At 34.9% G+C, this 20,488-nt stretch overlaps 1 protein-coding gene across 1 annotated transcript; it reads left to right on the top strand.

The window, feature by feature from the left end:
- The first annotated feature begins 5,588 nt into the window (after positions 1-5,588).
- gtpbp4 (GTP binding protein 4) lies at positions 5,589-19,825 on the top strand. The gene is given in 16 exon segments (NM_199851.1): positions 5,589-5,675; positions 6,278-6,448; positions 6,563-6,666; positions 7,114-7,250; positions 8,769-8,869; positions 8,956-9,048; positions 10,134-10,325; positions 10,410-10,475; positions 11,324-11,413; positions 12,132-12,242; positions 12,875-13,004; positions 13,085-13,185; positions 15,345-15,542; positions 17,024-17,089; positions 17,201-17,335; positions 19,379-19,825. Coding segments are annotated over 16 exon segments (1,896 nt in total). The 5' UTR covers positions 5,589-5,627; the 3' UTR covers positions 19,532-19,825.
- The last annotated feature ends 663 nt before the right edge of the window (positions 19,826-20,488 follow it).

The raw sequence follows: 20,488 nt of genomic DNA, 5'->3' as shown, positions 1-20,488 counted from the left end.
CACATAAATTTCAAAGTCCTTTCTGAAAATAAAAAGTAAGGGTGTTTCTTTGAAAATTTACATTTATGGATGTAAAATTTTGTTTAAAAAAGAAGCAATAAATCAATAATAAATTTACAATGAGAAGGATCTACACTCAGAGAGTAACCAAAGAATAAAATTTTTGGGGAAATACAGTTTGGAAATAAGTAAAAATAAACCATAAAATAAATGGTTTAGAGTTTTATCATATTGAGTACAAAATGAGCATTTAGGGGAAATATTGTTATTAAATTTAGCTAGTTTGGTATTTATTGAGTAGCAATCTCCTCATCTACCACCAGTGCAGCATCCACCTGGATGAAGCGACAGCAGCCATTTTCCACCAGACCGCACACCACAGAGAGAGAAGACCGAGTAATGAAGCCAATTATGATATGGGGATAGTTAGGAGGCCATGATGATGGACAGAGGCCAGTTGGTAAATTTGGCCAGGATGCCAGGGTTAAACCCGTATTCTTTTTCTAAAGACATTCTGGGATTGATTTTGATCTGAAGCATGCTAATCGGTTAGGAACCTTAATTTGCCAGTAAGCGCTTCCGGCGAACTGTATGCCAAAGGAAAAATCTGCACGTTTCTCCAAGTGGTGCTCGCTGCAGAGCCATTTGAGGAGAGGTGAGCTCCAGAGAGGGGGAGCTTAAGCTTGAGCTCCACCTTTTTTGCACTTCTTCTACGAGTGATGTCACTGGGGGTAGGGTTAGAGGTGGGGTTGGTGTACGCATTAAAACAGCTTACAGGAGGAGGAGCGACAGCTCATGCTCCCCCTCTCTGGAGCTCACCTCTCCTCAAATGGCTCTGCAGCGAGCACCCTCTCCGTTTTAAAGGTCTGTTTTCTTTACAAATCAGCGATCTCCACTGGCTGAGTGATATCCGATATGAAGTGGGTCTCAGATTGTACTAGAAGCACTGCATTAAATTACATTTTCCCCGCAATGACTTTATAATATGAGCATTTATTTTACCCCAGTATATTCAGCGCTATTCTGCCGATTCTAAAGGCGAGTGCGAGTAAAAGGCCATTTGTCTCGTTTTAAGCTTGAACAACTAAATAATTGCTAGTTCATTTAGTTTATTAAGTTTATTTAACTGTATGTATTTTAATTACATTACAACATGAATGCTGTAAAAGGAACTGTTTACAATAGAAAAAACTCACAATAACCGGTCACCGGAAGTTTATAAGTAAGTGTATAAGTATATGGGAAGTATAAGTAAATGGGACCAACACTAGCTCGGCATATACCCAATTATATTCATATGTCTCCATATTCTACTGCATCCCAGAATATTACACAGCACCAAAAATGTAAAAAAAAATAAATATATATATATATATATATATATATATATATATATATATATATATATATATATATATATATATATATATATATATATATATAAAATATATTTTATATATTTTTGTGTACGGCAGATGGCAACTCGCCGTGACGCAGATTCCCGTGTCCGTGTTCTCCAATCAGGTGAGCCCTCTTCAGCGCTCGCCAAAAATTAGCATCTGCGCTCCTATAAAGCTCGTGTGCTCTCTATCGCTCGGTGTTGCTGTTTGTACTTGACCAAGGTGAGTTCAATACCGACGGTACGAGTGGAGCCACGCCAATCTCACGAAGTCCGCTTCGTGAAGCTTCACTCGGGCCCGTCTGTGCTGTAGTTCCTTGTGGTTTGCGTACATAAACGTAACATCGCAAGGAATATTACGTGTTTGTTGCTCGAAATGTGCCGCCGAGCAACATCCAGTGAATACTGGCACGGCCTGGCGCCCGGTCTTTCTCGTGCACTCCCTGGGGCGAGGCGGCCTTTGAGCCCTAGGCAGGGAACAAACAACCCCCGAGGACCCTCAGGGAAACACGGGGGGCCGGTAGTGGGACCTCGCTGCGAGGGTTATGGTGGGTGGGAGTAGCGAGGCCCACTCATCGTCTATTTTAAACTATAGTTTCAAACTTTAGTTTACTATAGTTTGAAATAGACACCATGGTAACTGTTATGATTTAACTTTATGCAAAGAGCTTAGAATGACCAAGAGCAACAGCCCCGGATTCCGCTATTTTGAAGTGAAAGCGATCGGCCGTCCATTGGATCTCATTACTGTCGCGATGGAAAGCTGCTGCTTTGTTTTTATTTAATTTATTCAAAAAGCGCGTTATTGTTTCCCAAATTGTAGAGTGTCGCCTCTTGGTAATTCTATGCTCTTTGCTCTTTGTCTGACTGTTGTAATGTTTTGCTTTGTTTTTCAGCTAAGCTGCTGAGCAAAGAAGGACTATTGAAGACAACTGTTGAAGACAACCGCGGGTTATATTCACGAGCGCGCGCGTTATAATGTTTCCGGGTTGTTTTCTAAAAGTTTGTCTTGTTTGCATGTCAAACTAAATAAACTATACTATTTCTAAACACCTGTCTCGTGCTTTATTTGTCCTCTACAGCAATGCACTGTCATGTAAGTCTGTTGAATGCATTTGTATGCAACATGGTTTGACAATAGTCTAACAAATAAATGGTTGTTATAAATGTACCTTCATTAGTCAACATTTGGTGTAGGTAATAAAAAGTTAATCAAAGATGTCATAAGACATAAGGGTTATGTTATGGCTGTTTCATAACTATATTTATTATTATTCTGTATGTTTAAAACCAGGAAATTATACTATAAATTTAACATTTCATGATCTTACTGTTATTTTAAAATTTGTTTAATAAAATGTCCTAAGACAAGAATGGGTTTTGGTTTTATGTCAACCTACAGTAGGATTTAGGTTGACTACAGCAGGTATAGGCTACACGTCATAGGCAGTTTTTTAATGACCCAAATCAATTAAAACGTCTTAAGTACTTTTAGCATGCAAAAGTCAAATTTCAGTATATAAAATACAGTTTCCAACAACAACATTTTGTCTTTTGAAAAAGACCAGTGTGGTGGTGAGGGAAAAAAAGTAATATCAAGTTATATATATTTATAAAAGAAGTTGAACAAGTTGTCATAATATTTAGTCATTAGATTATATGACCGCTAGATGGCGCTCAATTAAAAGGAGCGTTCATTTCAAAGGAGCGCTACCCTGTACTAAAATGGCGGCCCTATTGACGCATTCCTTCCAATAGACAACCTCAGGGTAGGCGACATCCAATGTATATTTCTATGGGAGCTAACTAGTAGTATCATGCTCAACTCATATTACTCTTTTACGCTCTTTGAGAGTCTTGGCGGGATTTCAGAATTATATTTAGGCAAGTATGAAGTTGCAGTACCGTCTGTGTACCATAGTTACACAATGCAGCATTTAGCAAAGGGGGGCATTACCCCCTCAGAAAGAGTTTGTGCCCCCCAGTTTTTATAAAGGATTGTTCACTCAAACTGAAAATGATTTCTGTTATTAATTATTAACACCCCCGTCGTTCCAACCTTCAGAACACACATTTAAATATTTTAAAATATATGACATAGCAATTGAATTTTGAGAATGGTGAGATTAAAGCTAGTCCTAGTCCAGAGATCCGGTCCCGCGTCAGGTCAGGTGCGCAACTCACAAGGGAGAAAAGTGTGTGACATGAGACGAGCAGCTTAATTCATTACATGTTTTGGTTAACTAATTAATTAAACACAACTCTCTTGAGCTCTAAAGGGAAAAAACACATAAGAAGTTTAGCTGAGACGCAACTGCCAGTCATTTATTAGTTCGGGAAGATGTAGCCTAATAAAATTGTTTTAATAAAAATAAATAGTTTACTGCACAGTTCCACAGTAGGCTACACTATAAATAATATTTGAATTTATTTATTAATATTATTATTAATATTATTACAATTAAGCTAAAATTGACAAAACGCAGAACCCTTTGAAAGTTTGCTTTCATTTTGCTAAAAAGCGCACTTTTACAGGTGTGTAGAAACATCCCATTATGCAGCAGCAGTCAAGGTATAACACATAATAAATGACTTTTGCGTTTAAAGATGATCGACCTGCGAAGTCAAGTTTGCAGTGTTATAAATGGAATAGGGGTAGTGCTTAAGTGGAATTACCGCGGATCAACCGAGAAACCCTTCACATGCCCTGCAGGTAGGCAGAATGATAATCTTTTAAAAATATAATTTAGGCTATACTGCTATTTGCTCATGCAAAATTAAACAACATAAAATATATTGTAGATCTATTTTAAGAGCTAAAATACAACATATCGAGCTTGTTTTGACTTGTAGCTCATGCCCCTAAAATGAAAATACCCTGAAAACAAGCTATTAAAAAAGGCTTAATAAATTAAATAATTAATAAATAAAATGACGGGTAAGCCAGTAACCTAATGGTTTATGATGGTTTACAATATCACGAAAATAACACACTTATGATAACCTAAGATAAATCTTTGTTTTTACATTTAAAATGATTAAAAAAAAGTTACATAGCATATTGAGTTGTGTGTTATCCATGCCAAAATTTAACCAATTTTCACGGTAATAACATGTGAATTTTTTTTAAAGATATTTTTCTGGCTACACTAATGCCTTAAAATGTAACTAAGTAATTGTTTTAAATGACATTAGATTGTAACATTTAGCTTTTCCCTAACACTGATGTTGGTTGGATAATATGCTACGTGAAGCGGGATGACTCAGTTAAACTGATTTCACTATAGGCCTATTACCGGTTATATGAATAGTCTGATCGTGGGTCAGCTTGTATGTGTGGGCATAATTTGACGTCTTTACCTAAAACTTTAAACATTCATAGGCCTGTTATTTGAAATAAAACGGAAATAAGGAGAATAACATATAGGCAGTAATGCAAAGTATTAATAAAAGTGAATAAATAGCCTAAATGAAACAAGAGACCAAACTCAGTAACCAGGTCTAGTGCCCCCCTATGGATTTAAAGTGCCCCCTCAGTTTTGACTTCCTGGCGCCGAGCCTGGATAATTCTACCAATTTTTAAAATAAAAACATAAACATAACATAATGTACAATTATAATGAAACTAATATACACTCAAATACATAATTTTCCTCCCAGAAAGTTATCGTTGGTCAAAATAGCAAATGTTTTCATTATTGAAACCATGATTATTCATTAAAATATTAATTTCTTAACTTTTCACTCTTCTCAAATTGAAACATTGGTATTGTGTTGTCTAAAGATAAGTGTAAACATTACATAAATCATGCCATGCGTCTTGTTTATGCCTAAATAAATGACAATATTAGTGTGATTGACAAAAATATTCTATAAACTACTGATGAAGTGATTATAGTATAGTTCAGGGGTGTTATAGTCAATTCTTGATGAAAATTTACTCACCCTCAAGTGGATCTAAACCTTAATGAGTGTATTTTTTATCTGTTTAACACAAAATAAGATTTGTGAAACACGTTTGTGACAAGCGAACAGTGAGAAAATGATGACAAAATGTTAATTTTTAGGTAAACTACCCATATAAAAGTAATTTGTTGCTCCTCCCTCCGGTAGATGTCGCTGTGAGCGCGTCATCGGTGTTCCACGTGTTTTGCTCTCCGTGACACGCGTCCGCTGCGTGTTTCGGCCTTTCCGCGTGCTCTGTAGAGGCGACGCGTGTGCCGCTATCATGGCGCTCTACAACTTTAAAAAGATTATGGTGGTTCCCACCGCAAAGGTAGGAAACTAACGCCGTTATTTCATTATCGTTTGTGAGTGTAAATTATATACAAAGTTAACGGAGTTGCTGTCAAACGCAGACACTGACAGCATTGTTTCTTCTTCTGTACACACGTGCGTGCGCCGTGAGCCATTTAACTAGTCATCTGTTGTATTTCATCTGCTCCGTTACAGTCAATAACATCTTATTGACGTCATGTGTGAAACTGATTTATGGGGGTTAATATATTTGGAGTGTTAACAAGATGAGAGGTTCAATTAGTCTCAGGTTGAAATAACTGATCTCCTGATTTGTATTGTCAGTTGTTCTGCTGAAGTCTTCAGATGCGAATGTGTGCAAAGGTTATAATGATAATGGAGAGCCTGGCCGTTTCAGAGAATAATAAAGTTTCTATTCATGGACCATAATCTATGTTATGTAAATTATTGGCTTGAAAAATTACAATGAGTTATACAATGATGCTTTAAATTGACTGGAAATATTGTCAAGAAAAAAAATCTTAAAAAGTCTCTTGTCTAAATATCTGGCTGGAAAATTAAGTACAAGTGACGTTCTAAGGAATAATAAAACTATTTCTTTGCTTGTTTTTCTTCATTCAGGACTTCATAGATGTGACTCTATCGAAAACCCAGCGGAAAACCCCCACTGTAATACACAAACATTACCAGATCCACAGAATTAGACATTTCTATATGCGCAAAGTTAAATTCACCCAGCAGAATTACCACGATCGACTGTCACAGATCCTCACAGACTTCCCCAAACTAGACGTAAGTCACATTTCCCAACAACAACAACAACAACAACACTCGGGACAAAGACCACACAACACTGGTCCTCCATCTCGCTTAATGCATAAATGACTTCCTATGTGTCTTTCTCAGGACATCCACCCATTCTACGCTGATCTGATGAACGTGCTGTATGATAAAGATCATTATAAACTGGCCCTGGGTCAGATCAACATTGCTAAGAACCTCATTGATAAGTGAGTCTCTTGTTTATATGTATAACTTTAGCACTTCATTTATTGTTCAAACACGCAGTCGAGCCTGAAATTATTCATACCTCTGGCAAATGCGGAATAACGCCTTTCGTTCAAATGTCTGAGAAATATTTTTTTTGTCCACAATTATGCTTGTACATCATCTTGATATCCACTGGGTAAAGCAAGTGTCATTTCTGATAAAAAATAAATAAAAACTTATTGGTTGAATAAATGTAACTTTTAATTGCTTAATAATAATTCCTTACATTTATATAGTGCTTTTCTGGGCACTCAAAGCGCTTTACACACATAGGGGGGAATCTCCTCATTCACCACCAGTGTATAATAATTTCGTGCTTGACTGTATCTGAATCCAGTATGATAACTGCTAATTTCTGTGACTGAATTTCTTGTAACCGAACAAACCGTTTCTGATTTTTTTTTTAGTGTTGCTAAAGATTATGTTCGTCTGATGAAGTATGGAGACTCGCTGTATCGCTGTAAACAGCTGAAAAGGGCCGCTCTGGGTCGCATGTGCACCATCTTAAAGCGACAGAAACAGAGCCTGGAGTATTTAGAGCAAGGTATGAACAGTTAAATGCTCACATATTTTCCAGCATTTTATACATTTAAAAAAACATATTCTCAGCAAGGCTGTGTTCTTTTTGGTTTGGAAATGCCGCAAATATTGTAAAAAATAGTTTTTCTTTTGTGATTTACTATGTTTAGGCCTGTCACGATATTTCTATTTTTGATATTGTTGGATATATTACACCATAATATATTGCAATATTATTTATTGTGATTTTAAGACCATTTTATGCCTCTAATTATGTAATGTCAGAATGACAATATAATGTCATCACTATGCAAGTACACTCTTCCAAAACACAAAATATTTTATTCTCAAGAATATTTCATTCAATTAGTCATTTAACAATTTAATATTCATGTATTGGAGTCAGAAACGCATCAGCATAAACCGCATATCCTAAACAAGCAAATAAATAATAATAAACATAGAAATATGTTATTGTAATTTATATTAAACACTCTAGTGTTTTTTTTTTTCAATGACACCTCCAATAGAGATAAAGATGTTTTGAAACTAAAATGGTTAACGCTTTATATTGATGGTCAATTTGAGTATTAGTAGACTGTCTGCTTAATATTTGTTCATACTATTTTACTGACTATAAGAAACTTTGCAAGTACATGTCAACTTACACTAACCCTAACTAATAAATTGCTTATCGTGACAGGCCTAATTATGTTTAATGTATTTCTCTCATGGCTAATTCTTCAGCATTTATTACTTTGGTCTTCAGTGTCACATGATCCTTTAGAAATAATTTTAATAAGCTAATTAGCTGACTCATAAACATTTTTATTGTCATTATTAAAATCAGTTAAGGCTGATTTATACTTCTTCGTCAAACGCCGGCGTATGCTACGCACAGCCCTTCGCCGTGGCCGTCGGCGTCGCTGAAATGCACCTCTGAAAAAAAATGTAACTACACGTCGCAACGGCGCGTAGCGCAAGCTCTTTGATTGGTCGGCTTGGTAGCGCTGACGAGTCTGGGCTGGGACCGAGAGCTGCGTGAATGGTGCGGGCCTGATATAGCGATTGTTTAGAAGTGTGGAGTCCCGTGAAGGAGCTCCGGATGGAAAGTTTTGTTTTGTGTTTACCTCATAGTTAAAGTTGTTGCACGTCCGCCGGTTCCTGTCTCAAAATGAGCGAGTTTGAGCCACTTGTACATCCCGGAAGTGTTCAGGAAAAGCAAAACAGCAGCGAAGAAACTCAACACAGAGGAACATTTACACCTCACTGCCAACTAGCGTTTCGGAAGTGTTATTGCAGACCAACAGAGACAGCGCGCAGAAGTATAAATGCACAGTCGCGCACGTTGCATGCGCTGTGGTTTACGCCGGTCTCTTGACGCAGAAGTATAAATCAGGCTTTAGGCAGCTTAATATTTGTATTTATTTATGAAACCAAAAATCTTTGAACAAGAGCATAAGCATTTATTCGAATCCTTAGTCTAGACTTTCACATCTGGTGCACATTTCCGCATAGTAACTGCAAGTATATTTCATCTCAGTTCGTCAGCATCTGTCCCGTTTGCCCACTATTGACCCAAACACCAGAACTCTCCTGCTTTGTGGATACCCAAACGTCGGCAAGTCCAGCTTTATCAACAAGGTTTGTGTGTGCATGTGTACAGTGGTGAAATGCTTAATGCATTTATTTATTTTTTAATATATAAACAATATTCTATTGGTATACAGGTGACCCGTGCTGATGTTGAGGTCCAGCCGTACGCCTTCACCACCAAATCTTTGTTTGTGGGTCATATGGATTATAAATACTTGCGCTGGCAGGTGAGTGATAGTAAAACACATCTGTGTTTACAGAAAACCTATAGCTGTTTTGCGTTAATAAACTCACCAATCACTTTATTATTTTCACCTTTCAGCCTCTTATTATTGCTAATATTTAATCAGCCTATCACATGGTAGCAAATCTGTGCAATTTAATGTGGTAGAGATGACCTCATGAAGTTGAAACCAAGCTTCAGAATGAGGAGGAAAAGTGATTTAAGTGACTTGGTATGGCATGGTATGGTTGCTGATGCCCCACGTTTATCTGAGTGTGTCAGAAACTGCTGATCCACTGAGATTTTTACACACAACCATCTCTGAAGTTTGCAGGCAATCATTTAAAATGTTGAAATGTTTAGTTGGTGGCAGTTCTGTGGATAAAAAATTATTTTTGTTTATGTCAGATGAGAAATGGACTGTTTTGAGCTGGTAGTAGAGCTGGGCGATATGACAAAAAGCTCATATCATAATATAAGTAAATTCAAATCCTGATAATGTTATGTTTATCACAATATAGAGTCTTTTCTGCAAATGTAATCAATTCATAATTTATATTTATTGTCTACATGTAAAAAAACAAATTATTTTTTCTGTATTTTAAAGTATATACTCAAATTTACTCATTCATATTTGATTATTTCCTCACTTTATTTATTGCTTTAGGACAAATGTTTGATTAAGAATGAAGAAATCTAAAATAAATATTAGTGAAATAAAAATCCCAGCATAAAATATTGCTAAATAAAATCCATATTATGCTCTCATACAAATTCTTAAAAGTATTACAGTGAACAATGTATTTTGTGACACCACAATATGACTAAAAGCGTAATATGAAACTTTTTTTTGTCCATTCGATATACATTATATCGTCATATTGCACAGCCCTAGCTGATAGAAAGGGTAGAAAGAGGTAGAAAGAGTAGCTCAAATAAAGTCATCACAACCGTGGTCTGCTGAAGAGCTTTTCTAAACAACCCAACCCCAACCGGTGCTAGCAAGATGTGAATAATAAAGCGACCAGTGAGTGTATTTCTGCTTTTTAAATTAAATATATATAATATTATATGAATTTTTGCATGTAGGTGGTTGACACCCCTGGTATTCTGGATCATCCTCTTGAGGAAAGGAACACCATAGAAATGCAGGCCATCACGGCTCTGGCTCATCTGCGTGCTGCTGTCCTCTATGTCATGGATGTTTCAGAGCAGTGCGGACACACACTCTCACAACAGCTAGAGCTGTTCAACAACATACGGCCACTTTTTGCCAACAAGGTATGCACACATACAGAATAACTGCAGTAAACAGCAAATAATTTTGTTTGGTTTTATTCATTGCTGATGATTTGTTTGTTGCAGCCTCTGATCGTGATGGCCAATAAGTGTGATGTGAGGAAGATCAGTGAACTCTCTGAGGAGAATCAGGTAACTGAGATTATTCAGTTTCTTGAGGTGAAATATAAAGTTTAAATAGTTTATTTTTAGATATTATTGATCTGGCTTTGTGAGACTTTTAAATGGTAAAATCTAATTCTTTTGCATGACACATTGACATTGAAGCACCGAATGGCACTTTGTTTTTTGTTTTTTTTTTTTGTTTTGAGAACTTTGAAAAGACTTGCTTCATGTTTGGATGGAAACCTGACAATAGACAACCCGGGAAGACTTTGATCCTTTACAAAATGTTCTCACTTTATTAAATGGATAATGCATAAATTCTTACATACAGTATTGCTTTATCCTCATTGCAAATATCTGTATGCTGTTTTTTTATTCTTTATGAAATATGACTTTTTTGAGGAATCTTTACACTAATCTCTTCCATGCAATGAAAACTCTTAGTGAACCCAATGCTTTAAACTGAACAAAAATGTTGCAAAAGAATAATAAGAATATATGTGCGAATGATTTTTGCATTTTTTTTTGAATATGCCTAACATTTGTTTAAAAGATGAAAATTTACAGTTTACCAGAAGTTTTATATTTAATATTAGCTTTATATTATATATATTATATACAAGTTTTATATTTATATTTTTTTATATATTTTATATTTTTTGTTGCAAATTTCTCTCTAGCCTTATAATAATGCTATTTCAGCATCTATCAATATTTTTGTGTTGTTTTTGTTAACAAAAAATAGTTTGCAGAGTGTGACTTTGAGCTTTTATCTTAACATCTAAGTCCAATGCTAGATTTAATCTCAGACTGTTTACAGCTTGTTGGTTAAAATCATGAGCAGCATTTTTAAACTGAGCTTGTTGTATGTGTAGAAAATCTTTGCCGATCTCACCGCTGAGGGGGTCGACGTAATTGAGACCAGCTCTCTGACAGAAGAGGGAGTGATGCAGGTGAAGACTGAGGTAAGAACAAACCAATCAGCTTCTCTATCTCTCGCACAAACTCCGAAAAATCAGTCAATCAGCTTCTCTCTCTTAAGGCTGATTTACACTTCTGCGTCGATTGATCCCCATGGCGCATGCCTTGCGTGTAGTCATGTAGTAATACTTCTGCTCGCTGTATGTGTTGCTCTGCAATTACACTTTCAAAATGCTAGCTGGCAGTAGGTTTTAATGTTGTGTCAAATTTCTTTGCGGATGTTTTGTTTTTTCTGAACGCTACAAGTCGCTAAAGTTTGCTCATTCAGAGGCAGGAACTGGCAGACGTGCAACAACTTTAATCATAAAGTAAACGCAAAACAAAAGTTTCCATCTGGAGCTCCTTAACGGGACTCCACACTTAACACTCGCTCCATCAGGCTCGTGGCTATTAGCACCACCCATGCTCATTACGGCTACCAAGCGGACCAATCACAGAGCTTGTGCTATGCATTGCGGCAAGTAGTTACATTTTTTGAAAGGTGCACATTAGCGTCAGCGTCAGCCATGGCGAGAGCTATGTGACTTCGCAAAGGCTTTGCTGCACCATACGCTAGCGCTTGACGCAGAAGTATAAATCAGCCTTTACTTGCTTTGTGGTATCGGGCTCTATCTCTCACTCTCTGTTTCACTCACTGTAATCTGCGGATTTCTTTTGTGGATTGGTGATTGAGTTGATTTGTAATTGTTTGTTTATTTACAGGCATGTGATCGCCTACTAACTCACCGTGTAGACACAAAGATGAAAAGCAAGAAGGTGCACGATGTGTTGAACAGACTCCACCTGGCGATTCCCACTAAGAGAGATGAGAAGGTATGAGGCTTAGACCAATGTCTGCTTGTCCAGAAGTCTGCAGATTTCTGACACTTTCTTTAGCCCATTATTAAGCCTATTATACAAATGTGTTGAAATATTTTGATTCACTTTTTATATTAATTTCTGTAGTCATATTGAATATGCAACTGTTCATATGATTTCTGTACAATAAAGTTTGTATATAGTAGTAAAAACACATTTTGTTTTTTTCTGAAAATCGCATATTTTTAATTTGTTTGTAATTTATTGCCTTAATTTGCATATTTTTAATGTTATGGAATTTGTTCACCCACTGTATCGAAAATGGTATCAAGTATCGATATTTTTCAAGGTATCGTATCAAAGTCAGAAATTCCAGTATCGTGACATAGTATATAGTATAAAGTATATACTATATGAGAGTCTTTGTTTACCAAACATGCAGTTCTAATTAGATTAGCATAAAAGTTATTATTTGTTTATTTCATATGCTAAATGTTTAGTTTCTACACACTCAAATTCATTTCACATAAATTCTGCACAGTTAAAGCAATGTGTCTGCAGATTCTGTCTAGCCCTGGTCATAAATGTATTTCTTTAAAAATGCTGCTGATGTTAGTTTGTAAGGATTTTGATTTGGTTTTGTGTAGGCAAGACCTCCATTTATTCCTGAGGGTGCTTTGCTCCGTAAGAAGGCGATGGAAACAGATGCTCCCAAACGCAAACTGGAGAGAGACCTGGAAGTCGAGCTGGGAGACGATTACATACTGGATCTACAGAGTAAGAGACACACACCCACACAATTGCACAAATGTTTACATATTTCAGATGACTCTAAATGCATTGCCTTGTGTGTTCAGAATACTGGGATTTGATGAATCCAGACGAGAAGCAGGATAAGATTCCTGAGATTTGGGAGGGTCACAATATTGCTGATTACATCGACCCGGAGATCATGAAGGTATGAAACAAATGCCAGAACTTCAAGCTTTAATGCATTAAATCACATTTCAGGACCATTACTACTGATATTTGGAGTGACTGTTTGGTGACTATTTACCTTGCCTTAGTGTTGAACACTTGGTTTAGGGCTGCAGAGTTATACAAATTAATCTGATCTTGCAAAAAATCTATATGGTTTACTGTGATTGTCAAATCGCAGAGGCTAGAAATGGGATCTGTCTGTTTAAATGAACACCGTGTCAAGATTTACTCTGAAATCAGTGGCACATATTTTTGATTTCAGGCAACTCTTCATAATAAAAGCTTGATTGGTTTGTTTTTACAGGTGAAGACATTTAGATATACATTTTACTGTTGTAATTTATAAAATCTTTATAGTTTACTGTGATTTTCAAATTGTAGAAGCTGGAAATGTAGCTTGTGTGTTTAAATGAACACTGTGCCAAGATTTACATTAAAACCAGTGGAGCATTTTTTTAAATTACTTTATTTTAAGCATTTTTATATATGTGTACACACACACACAGAACAAGAACAAACATTGGCTCGTACTTTAGACAAACAAAAGACAATATAAAAGAAAACAACAAAGAAAAGAGACAACAACAAAAAAACAGATCATAAAATCATAGTCACAAAACACTATCAAAACTAGTGAGGGTGTATAGTTTAAACTTTAGAGGGGTCAGTGGATTGCTCTTGAGATGTAGATTTGTCAAATAAATCAAGAAATTGACCCCAAGTAGCCAAAAATTTTCTCGTGGAGCTAGTCTGTAAAAATCTGAGTCTCCAGTTCTGGAATGAGGGGGGTGACGGTCATTTCCAATTTTGGAATTCACAAAATGCCTGATTTGCAAATAACGGAAAAATGTGTATGAAGGAGGTCAAATTTTTCTCTTAACTGACTGAAGGAAGCAAAACGCCCCTCTACTTAAAGATCCTTGATTAAACACAAACCGTTTTTCCTCCAAACATAATACGTTTTATCAATCCGTGCCGGTAAGAATGAATGATTCTGACAGAATGATTCTGCATATACAGAGGTCTCTGGTAGTGTTAGAGCTTTACTTATTTGGTAAAAAATTCTTACTGAGTTTTTCAACAAAAAACTGAGTTACCAGTGGAGCATTTTTTTTTATTGTAGGCAACTCTTAATAATAAGAGTTGGATTGGTTAGTTTTTAAAGGTGTAGACACGCAGATATATTTTATATTTTATAGTTGTAATTTATGGTAAAAGTAATCAAATTCCTACTATTTTATTGCAATTATATTATGTTTTGTATTATATACAAAACATTATATTGTAATTAGTCAGAATCTAATTATGTTATAGCCATATTAAAATGGTCAAAAACAGGGCTTGTGGCTTGTAAATGCTGAATGAGCAAGTTTGAGTTTATTATACATTTTTCAGCAATAGAAAACCTCCCAGAATGATTTCCTTTAAAACTATTTAACCTGCTACATTTTACAAATTGTGAAGACACAAAAAGTGACATGCTGAATTAAAGGTGAAATTAAAAAGTTGTAGTTTCTTATGCATATTTAACTTTTCTAAAAGCGTTCGGCCTAAGAATTTTGCCATTTGAGAAAGTCAAAGTTTAATGCATTACATTTGTACATTTTTATTTATTTAATGTGGATGCATTTTACAACAAAATAAACTTTTTTTACAAGCATAGCCATAAAATTAACCTTCCTATCATTAGTCCCTCATAGAATCTGTGCACGCAGAATTATGCAGATTTTTAACCAATCATTAAGTCTATTCATTTATGTAAATGTGTTTGTAAAATGTATTTATTTTAGTTTTTATAGTAATAATAATATTATTGACTAATTTTCAAATGATTGTAAAGTAGTATTTTATTTCTTTTAGTAGAGTTAATGAATAAGAGACTTTTATTTTGCATCATAAATCTCAACAAAAAAAAAATCAAGTTATTGTTTTATTTCATGTTTTAAGTTTTTAGTTAGTTTACTCCCAAATCCAAAGATTTAAAAATATATTATTATTATTATTATATTTTTTAAAATTATGCACTCAAATGACCATTAACATCTGCAGATTCTGGCCTGCCTATCACTCATGTCTTTTCTCCAGTTTCATCCTTGTTGATTTTGAATGTTGAATTTCTGTTTCTCTCTTGTTCAGAGGCTGGAGGATTTGGAGCAGGAGGAGGAGCTGCGTGAGAAGGCTGGAGAGTACGACTCTGAGGAGGAGAGCGAGGATGAAGAGATGCAGGAGATCCGTCATTTGGCCAGTCAGATTCGGGAAAAACGCAAGCTCAAGATAATCGCATCCAAAGAGAAAGACACCAATGGACCAAGACTACCTCGCACCGCCAAGAAGGTCTTTCTTTGTCTATCTATCTTTTTTTGAAGGAGTCAATTGTAGCAGTTAGTTTTAGAGCTCTTGCACCAAAAGAGGACCAAAGCTGCTTTATTTAATGTTCATAAAAAAGAAAAATGACTAAAGACTGACAAATCGGACAATAGAAGCAATTAAAATAGAACAGATATAAAATAGAAAGATTAGGTGGTGAGGAAAAAGATGTCAAGATAAATGTAAGATGTTTTTTGAAAGTGCTAAAAATGTTTGAATTAGGTGGGTCATTTTAAAAATAAAGTTAAAAATCTGTCAGGATGATTTTTATGGATTTATGTGTAATTTGATAAATAATGGTGCGACATGCGTTATTAATGTAGTAACTTATTTAAAGTAAATAAATAATACCATCATTTTTCTAGTTTAATAAACATAATAAATGTAAAAATATATGAATATTATATTTTGCATAAGCTTTTCGCTTTGTTGATGTAGGATTGAATTAAACTGTTCAGGAAGAATTTACATTTGAACAACAAAAAAAAGCTAATAGTTCAGTAAATTGACAAACTGCCTTGCACTCATTTTAATGGCCCATTTCCACTGAGTGGCACCATAAGGTTCGGTACGCATTCATGGCTGAATTTCTTTTATTTACTTTATATAATCAAAGACGTTTCAGTAGGCTATTTCACACCATCATCGATCTGCAGTTATAATCAAATCATGTTCATAGAAAGGTTAGTAACAAACATTTGTACACAAGTATTTGTGTATAAAGCCTCTGTTTTGTGAGAAGTGCTTCTCATATGATATGTGAACGATCCATACAGCTTTACTTTGACATTTTGTCTTGCTTTTGGCAGTGGAAACGCAAGACTGATAAAGGTGACCCGTACTGTACTGTACCACTCAGTGGAAACTGGCCATAAGTGGTGCTTGTGCAACTGCATTGTAGTTTGAGCATAGATTATTGCATTTAATTAAATCAATGGATTAGATTTAATTTAATTAATAATTTGGTTGTTAATGCATCATAAATTGGTTTTGATCCAGAAATGTCATTTTATCGCGTTGCTGAAGAAATGCTTTTATGTTTTAAATTAGACGGGTAATTTTTCCAGTTAGTTTTTGATTTTTTCAAAATGTGCTGTTCATTAGAGGTGTGGAGTATTTATATTACCTGCTTTCTCTTGATTTTCGGTCTGTGAGATTGATTACAAATGCGATACCGAATTTATAGTTTACCAAAACAGTTGACAGTTGCCATATGCTGGCTCTTTTAGGATCATGTTAATATTTGCCTAAATCAGTCAAGGTACCAGCACTAAAAAAATTAATAAATAAATAAAACATGCTCAAATAAGCATACTATAAAAAACATTAATGCAATTAATACTACATAAAAATCAGTAATATGGTCACATTACTATTTTGTCAAAATCGCACACCATATTTGAGCATCCTGTAAGATGATTGATAAGTTTTGTGGTTTGTGTCTGCAGGTGGAGAGAGCGACTCTGGAGAAGGAGATGTCTGATCTTGGTTTGGACATGAACAATAAAGATGATGTAAGAACCAATCTTTTGTCACTGTATAACTGTTATTAACGCTTTTAGTTCAGTTTGTTTATCATGATCAGTTTCTGTAGCAATGAGCATGTTTATACTTTGTCCATCCAGAGCCACTATGCTCGAAGGTCTCGCTCTCTGGTCCGAAAGAGGAAGAGGGAAGTTTCCGCTCCACCAACATCACGCACTCGCAGCCAAAGCGCATCCAGACCACCCAGAGACCAATCAGGAGTCAGAGATGCCAAGGTAGAGCCTTCGTCAACCAATCAGATTCTTAGGCTGCATTCATGTACAGGACACACAAATGAGGCTATGCGAGTTTAGTCATATAGCAGGTTATTCAACTTTGTGCACTTTCGGTTTAGGAAACCTTTATTCAGAATACCTGAAATGTCTTAATTCAGATAATTAGGTTGCACTTACAAATAATTGACATCTTGGTGAAAACAAGAGTCAGAGTTTGTCCATTATTTTTTTATCCGTTGAAAAAGTATATCTTTTTAGTATCTTAATTTGACCTAAGTATCTTTAGAATACTGGTGGTTCACTGTTTTTTGTTTGATCAGATTATTTTCTCAGTTTTCCCTTCAGTAGTGATTAGAGAAAAAAACTTGGAAACAATTGAAGCAGTTGCTTTGCAAAATGATTAACTGTTTTGAAGCGTCCAAATGCCCACAGGCTAGTGACATCTGCTGGTGTAAAGCATGTAAATGCAGCAAATACACAGGCAAAACGTGGATTCAATTTGGCTCTTTCAAGCACAGCAAATGTAATATTGAAAATATAAACTATGAAATGTGCTTCTTCTTTTAGCATTAAATTTGAAGTGTCTGAATAATTTCCATTCATTTATAAGTTTTAAAGGCTTATTTGTATGGAGCCAGATCAATCTCAAAAATAATACATTTTCAAATTATAATTCGTACAACACAATTCACATTTACCACATCCAATTTGTAGGTTCAAAACACAATTCGTAAATACACAAATCCAATTCGTAAATTCAACACACTATTTAAAAATACACAAATCCAAAACACGATTCAAAAATACACATCCAATTCGTAAATTCTAAATAGATTCAAAAGCACACAAATCCAATTCATATTTAAAACACAATTCAGAAATACACATCCAGTTTGTGAAATCAAAACACGATTTAGAAATACACAAATCCAATTCGTCAAAAATCAAAACACCATTTATAATACACATAAATCCAATTTGTAAATTCAAAACATGATTTAAAAATACACAAATCCAATTCATAAACTCAAAAAACCATTCTGAAATAAACAATTCGTACTCTCAAGACACGTTTCAGAAATGCACTATTTGTAAATTCAAAACACAATTCAAAAATACACAAATGGAATTCATAAATTTAAAACATGATTTATAAATACACAAATCCATTTTGTAATATCAAAACAATTCAAAGAAACACATCTAATTCTTAAATTGAAAAAAAAAATACTCAAATACACAAATCTAATTCATTTGGTAAAAATATTTAGGATTTTTACTCTAATTCACATTTTGTGTGTTGCATTTATTTGTATTTACAAATTAGATTTTGTTAATGCCAGTTGTGCTTTGCATGTATGAATTTTTTATTTCGGAAATGTTTTCTTTTTGACACTGAACTGGCTCCACATATTTGTTCCATTGTGGGATCTGCTAAACAGGACCTCAGGAGACTATTAACTATTATTTTTCCTTCTCATTTACAAATGTCTCTTAAAATAAACCTGTAAAACTAATCCGAGTTCAGTGATTCGCCAATGGAGACCAATCTCAATGAACCTGCATGATTCATGTGAACTTTGTACTTGCACAGGTCGCCCTCTAATGGTGATCTATTGGATTTTCAGAATTTTTCAAAACAGTAGTGACATCATGAAGTCCTGTTTAACAGTAGTAACATCATGAAGCCGTTTACTGAAATATGTGATCTTAACAATTTGATATGCGCTCAAAAGACAACAAAAGATTCGTAAAGTTCTTGACGCTTCATGAAGAAAAGTAGCCATCACTACCGTACAGTGATATTCAACATCCTTAATGTAGCTCTAAAAAGTATTTTGGGTTATTCATAGTCTGCTGGTTGTAAATTAATTTTAATTGGTTGCTTATTAATATTGGCTGTATGAACCATGAGAATGACACCACCTCCATTGTAGCCAGTAAAAAAAAACAGAACTTATAATTCACAAAGCATTATGGGTGAAAAGCTGAATGGAGAAAGATCTTTCATATATATTCACTGGTCTGTCTTATTTCTCCCAGATGCTGAAGAAGGTGAAGACTATGATGAAAAGCTCACAGAAGGGGATGAACCGAGAGGGCAGAAAGGGTGAATCTGATCGTCACGTGTTTGATGTCAAACCCAAACATCTGCTTGCTGGAAAAAGGAAATCTGGCTCCACCAGCCGCAGATAAATTAAGCCTTATTCAATCTGATGTACTCATATCTGTCCTTCTGCCATGATTAATAAATGTTATATTCTCTACATTTAATAGTTCTCTCTGATGCTGGTGATCGTTCATCTGTAAACACGAACGAATGTTAGGTTTTGAAACGTATGTAATGCATCATTCAGTGACTGAAATCATCCACAATGATAATGGACCTGTACAGGATCATGATATTTTCAACTGTTCATTATTTACAGAACAAAAGATCTGAAGTAGTTGTTTGCAGTGGGAGTCAAATAAACCACCTCAATTGCTAAACTTTAGATTCCTGTGTGTAACTGGGTCTTCTAAACTTTATGCTACAGTCTTTTAAAGGTGTAGTTCATGTAAAAATTGTAATTGTGTCATTTACTCACCCTTGACTTGTTCCTAATATTTTTTTCTCTGTTAAACACAAAAGATATTTTAAAGACTGTTAATCCATGACCAATGAATTCCACAGTATGAAAAACAAACACTATGGAAGTCGATGGCTACTGGTTTCATTTTTTGAAACTGGTTTGAAACAAGTCAAGGGTGAGTAGATGACACAATTTTCATTTTATGTGAACTATAAAAAATTATCCATTTAATATTTGCTTTGCGCAAGGATGCACATTTTCTTAAGCATCCATAAATTTCCAAAATCTCACAAGTGCAGAACAACTTCATATAATGGATTTCAATAGACTTAATTACATTTTGTGATCATGAATTTGACAGCTTTAGAGTAACCAAAAACACAATTCCCAGGAGGAAAAATGTTGTTCAATGTATAATTGACCCGTATCTGTTCTAGTTGTCTGTAATACTGTAACTATAGATTAGTTCTATATATGGCCAGATCCGCGGATTTATGGGGAATCATTTTAAGATGATCATAACTAAAAACTTAATATATGAAATAAAATTATAAATTTGTAACTTTATTTACAATGCAAA

The sequence above is a fragment of the Danio rerio genome, chromosome 2 (genome assembly GCF_049306965.1).
Source record: "Danio rerio strain Tuebingen ecotype United States chromosome 2, GRCz12tu, whole genome shotgun sequence".
Classification (NCBI taxonomy): Eukaryota; Metazoa; Chordata; class Actinopteri; order Cypriniformes; family Danionidae; genus Danio; species Danio rerio.
Note: the sequence above shows the minus strand (reverse complement) of the source record. Positions and strands in the feature narration are given on the sequence as shown.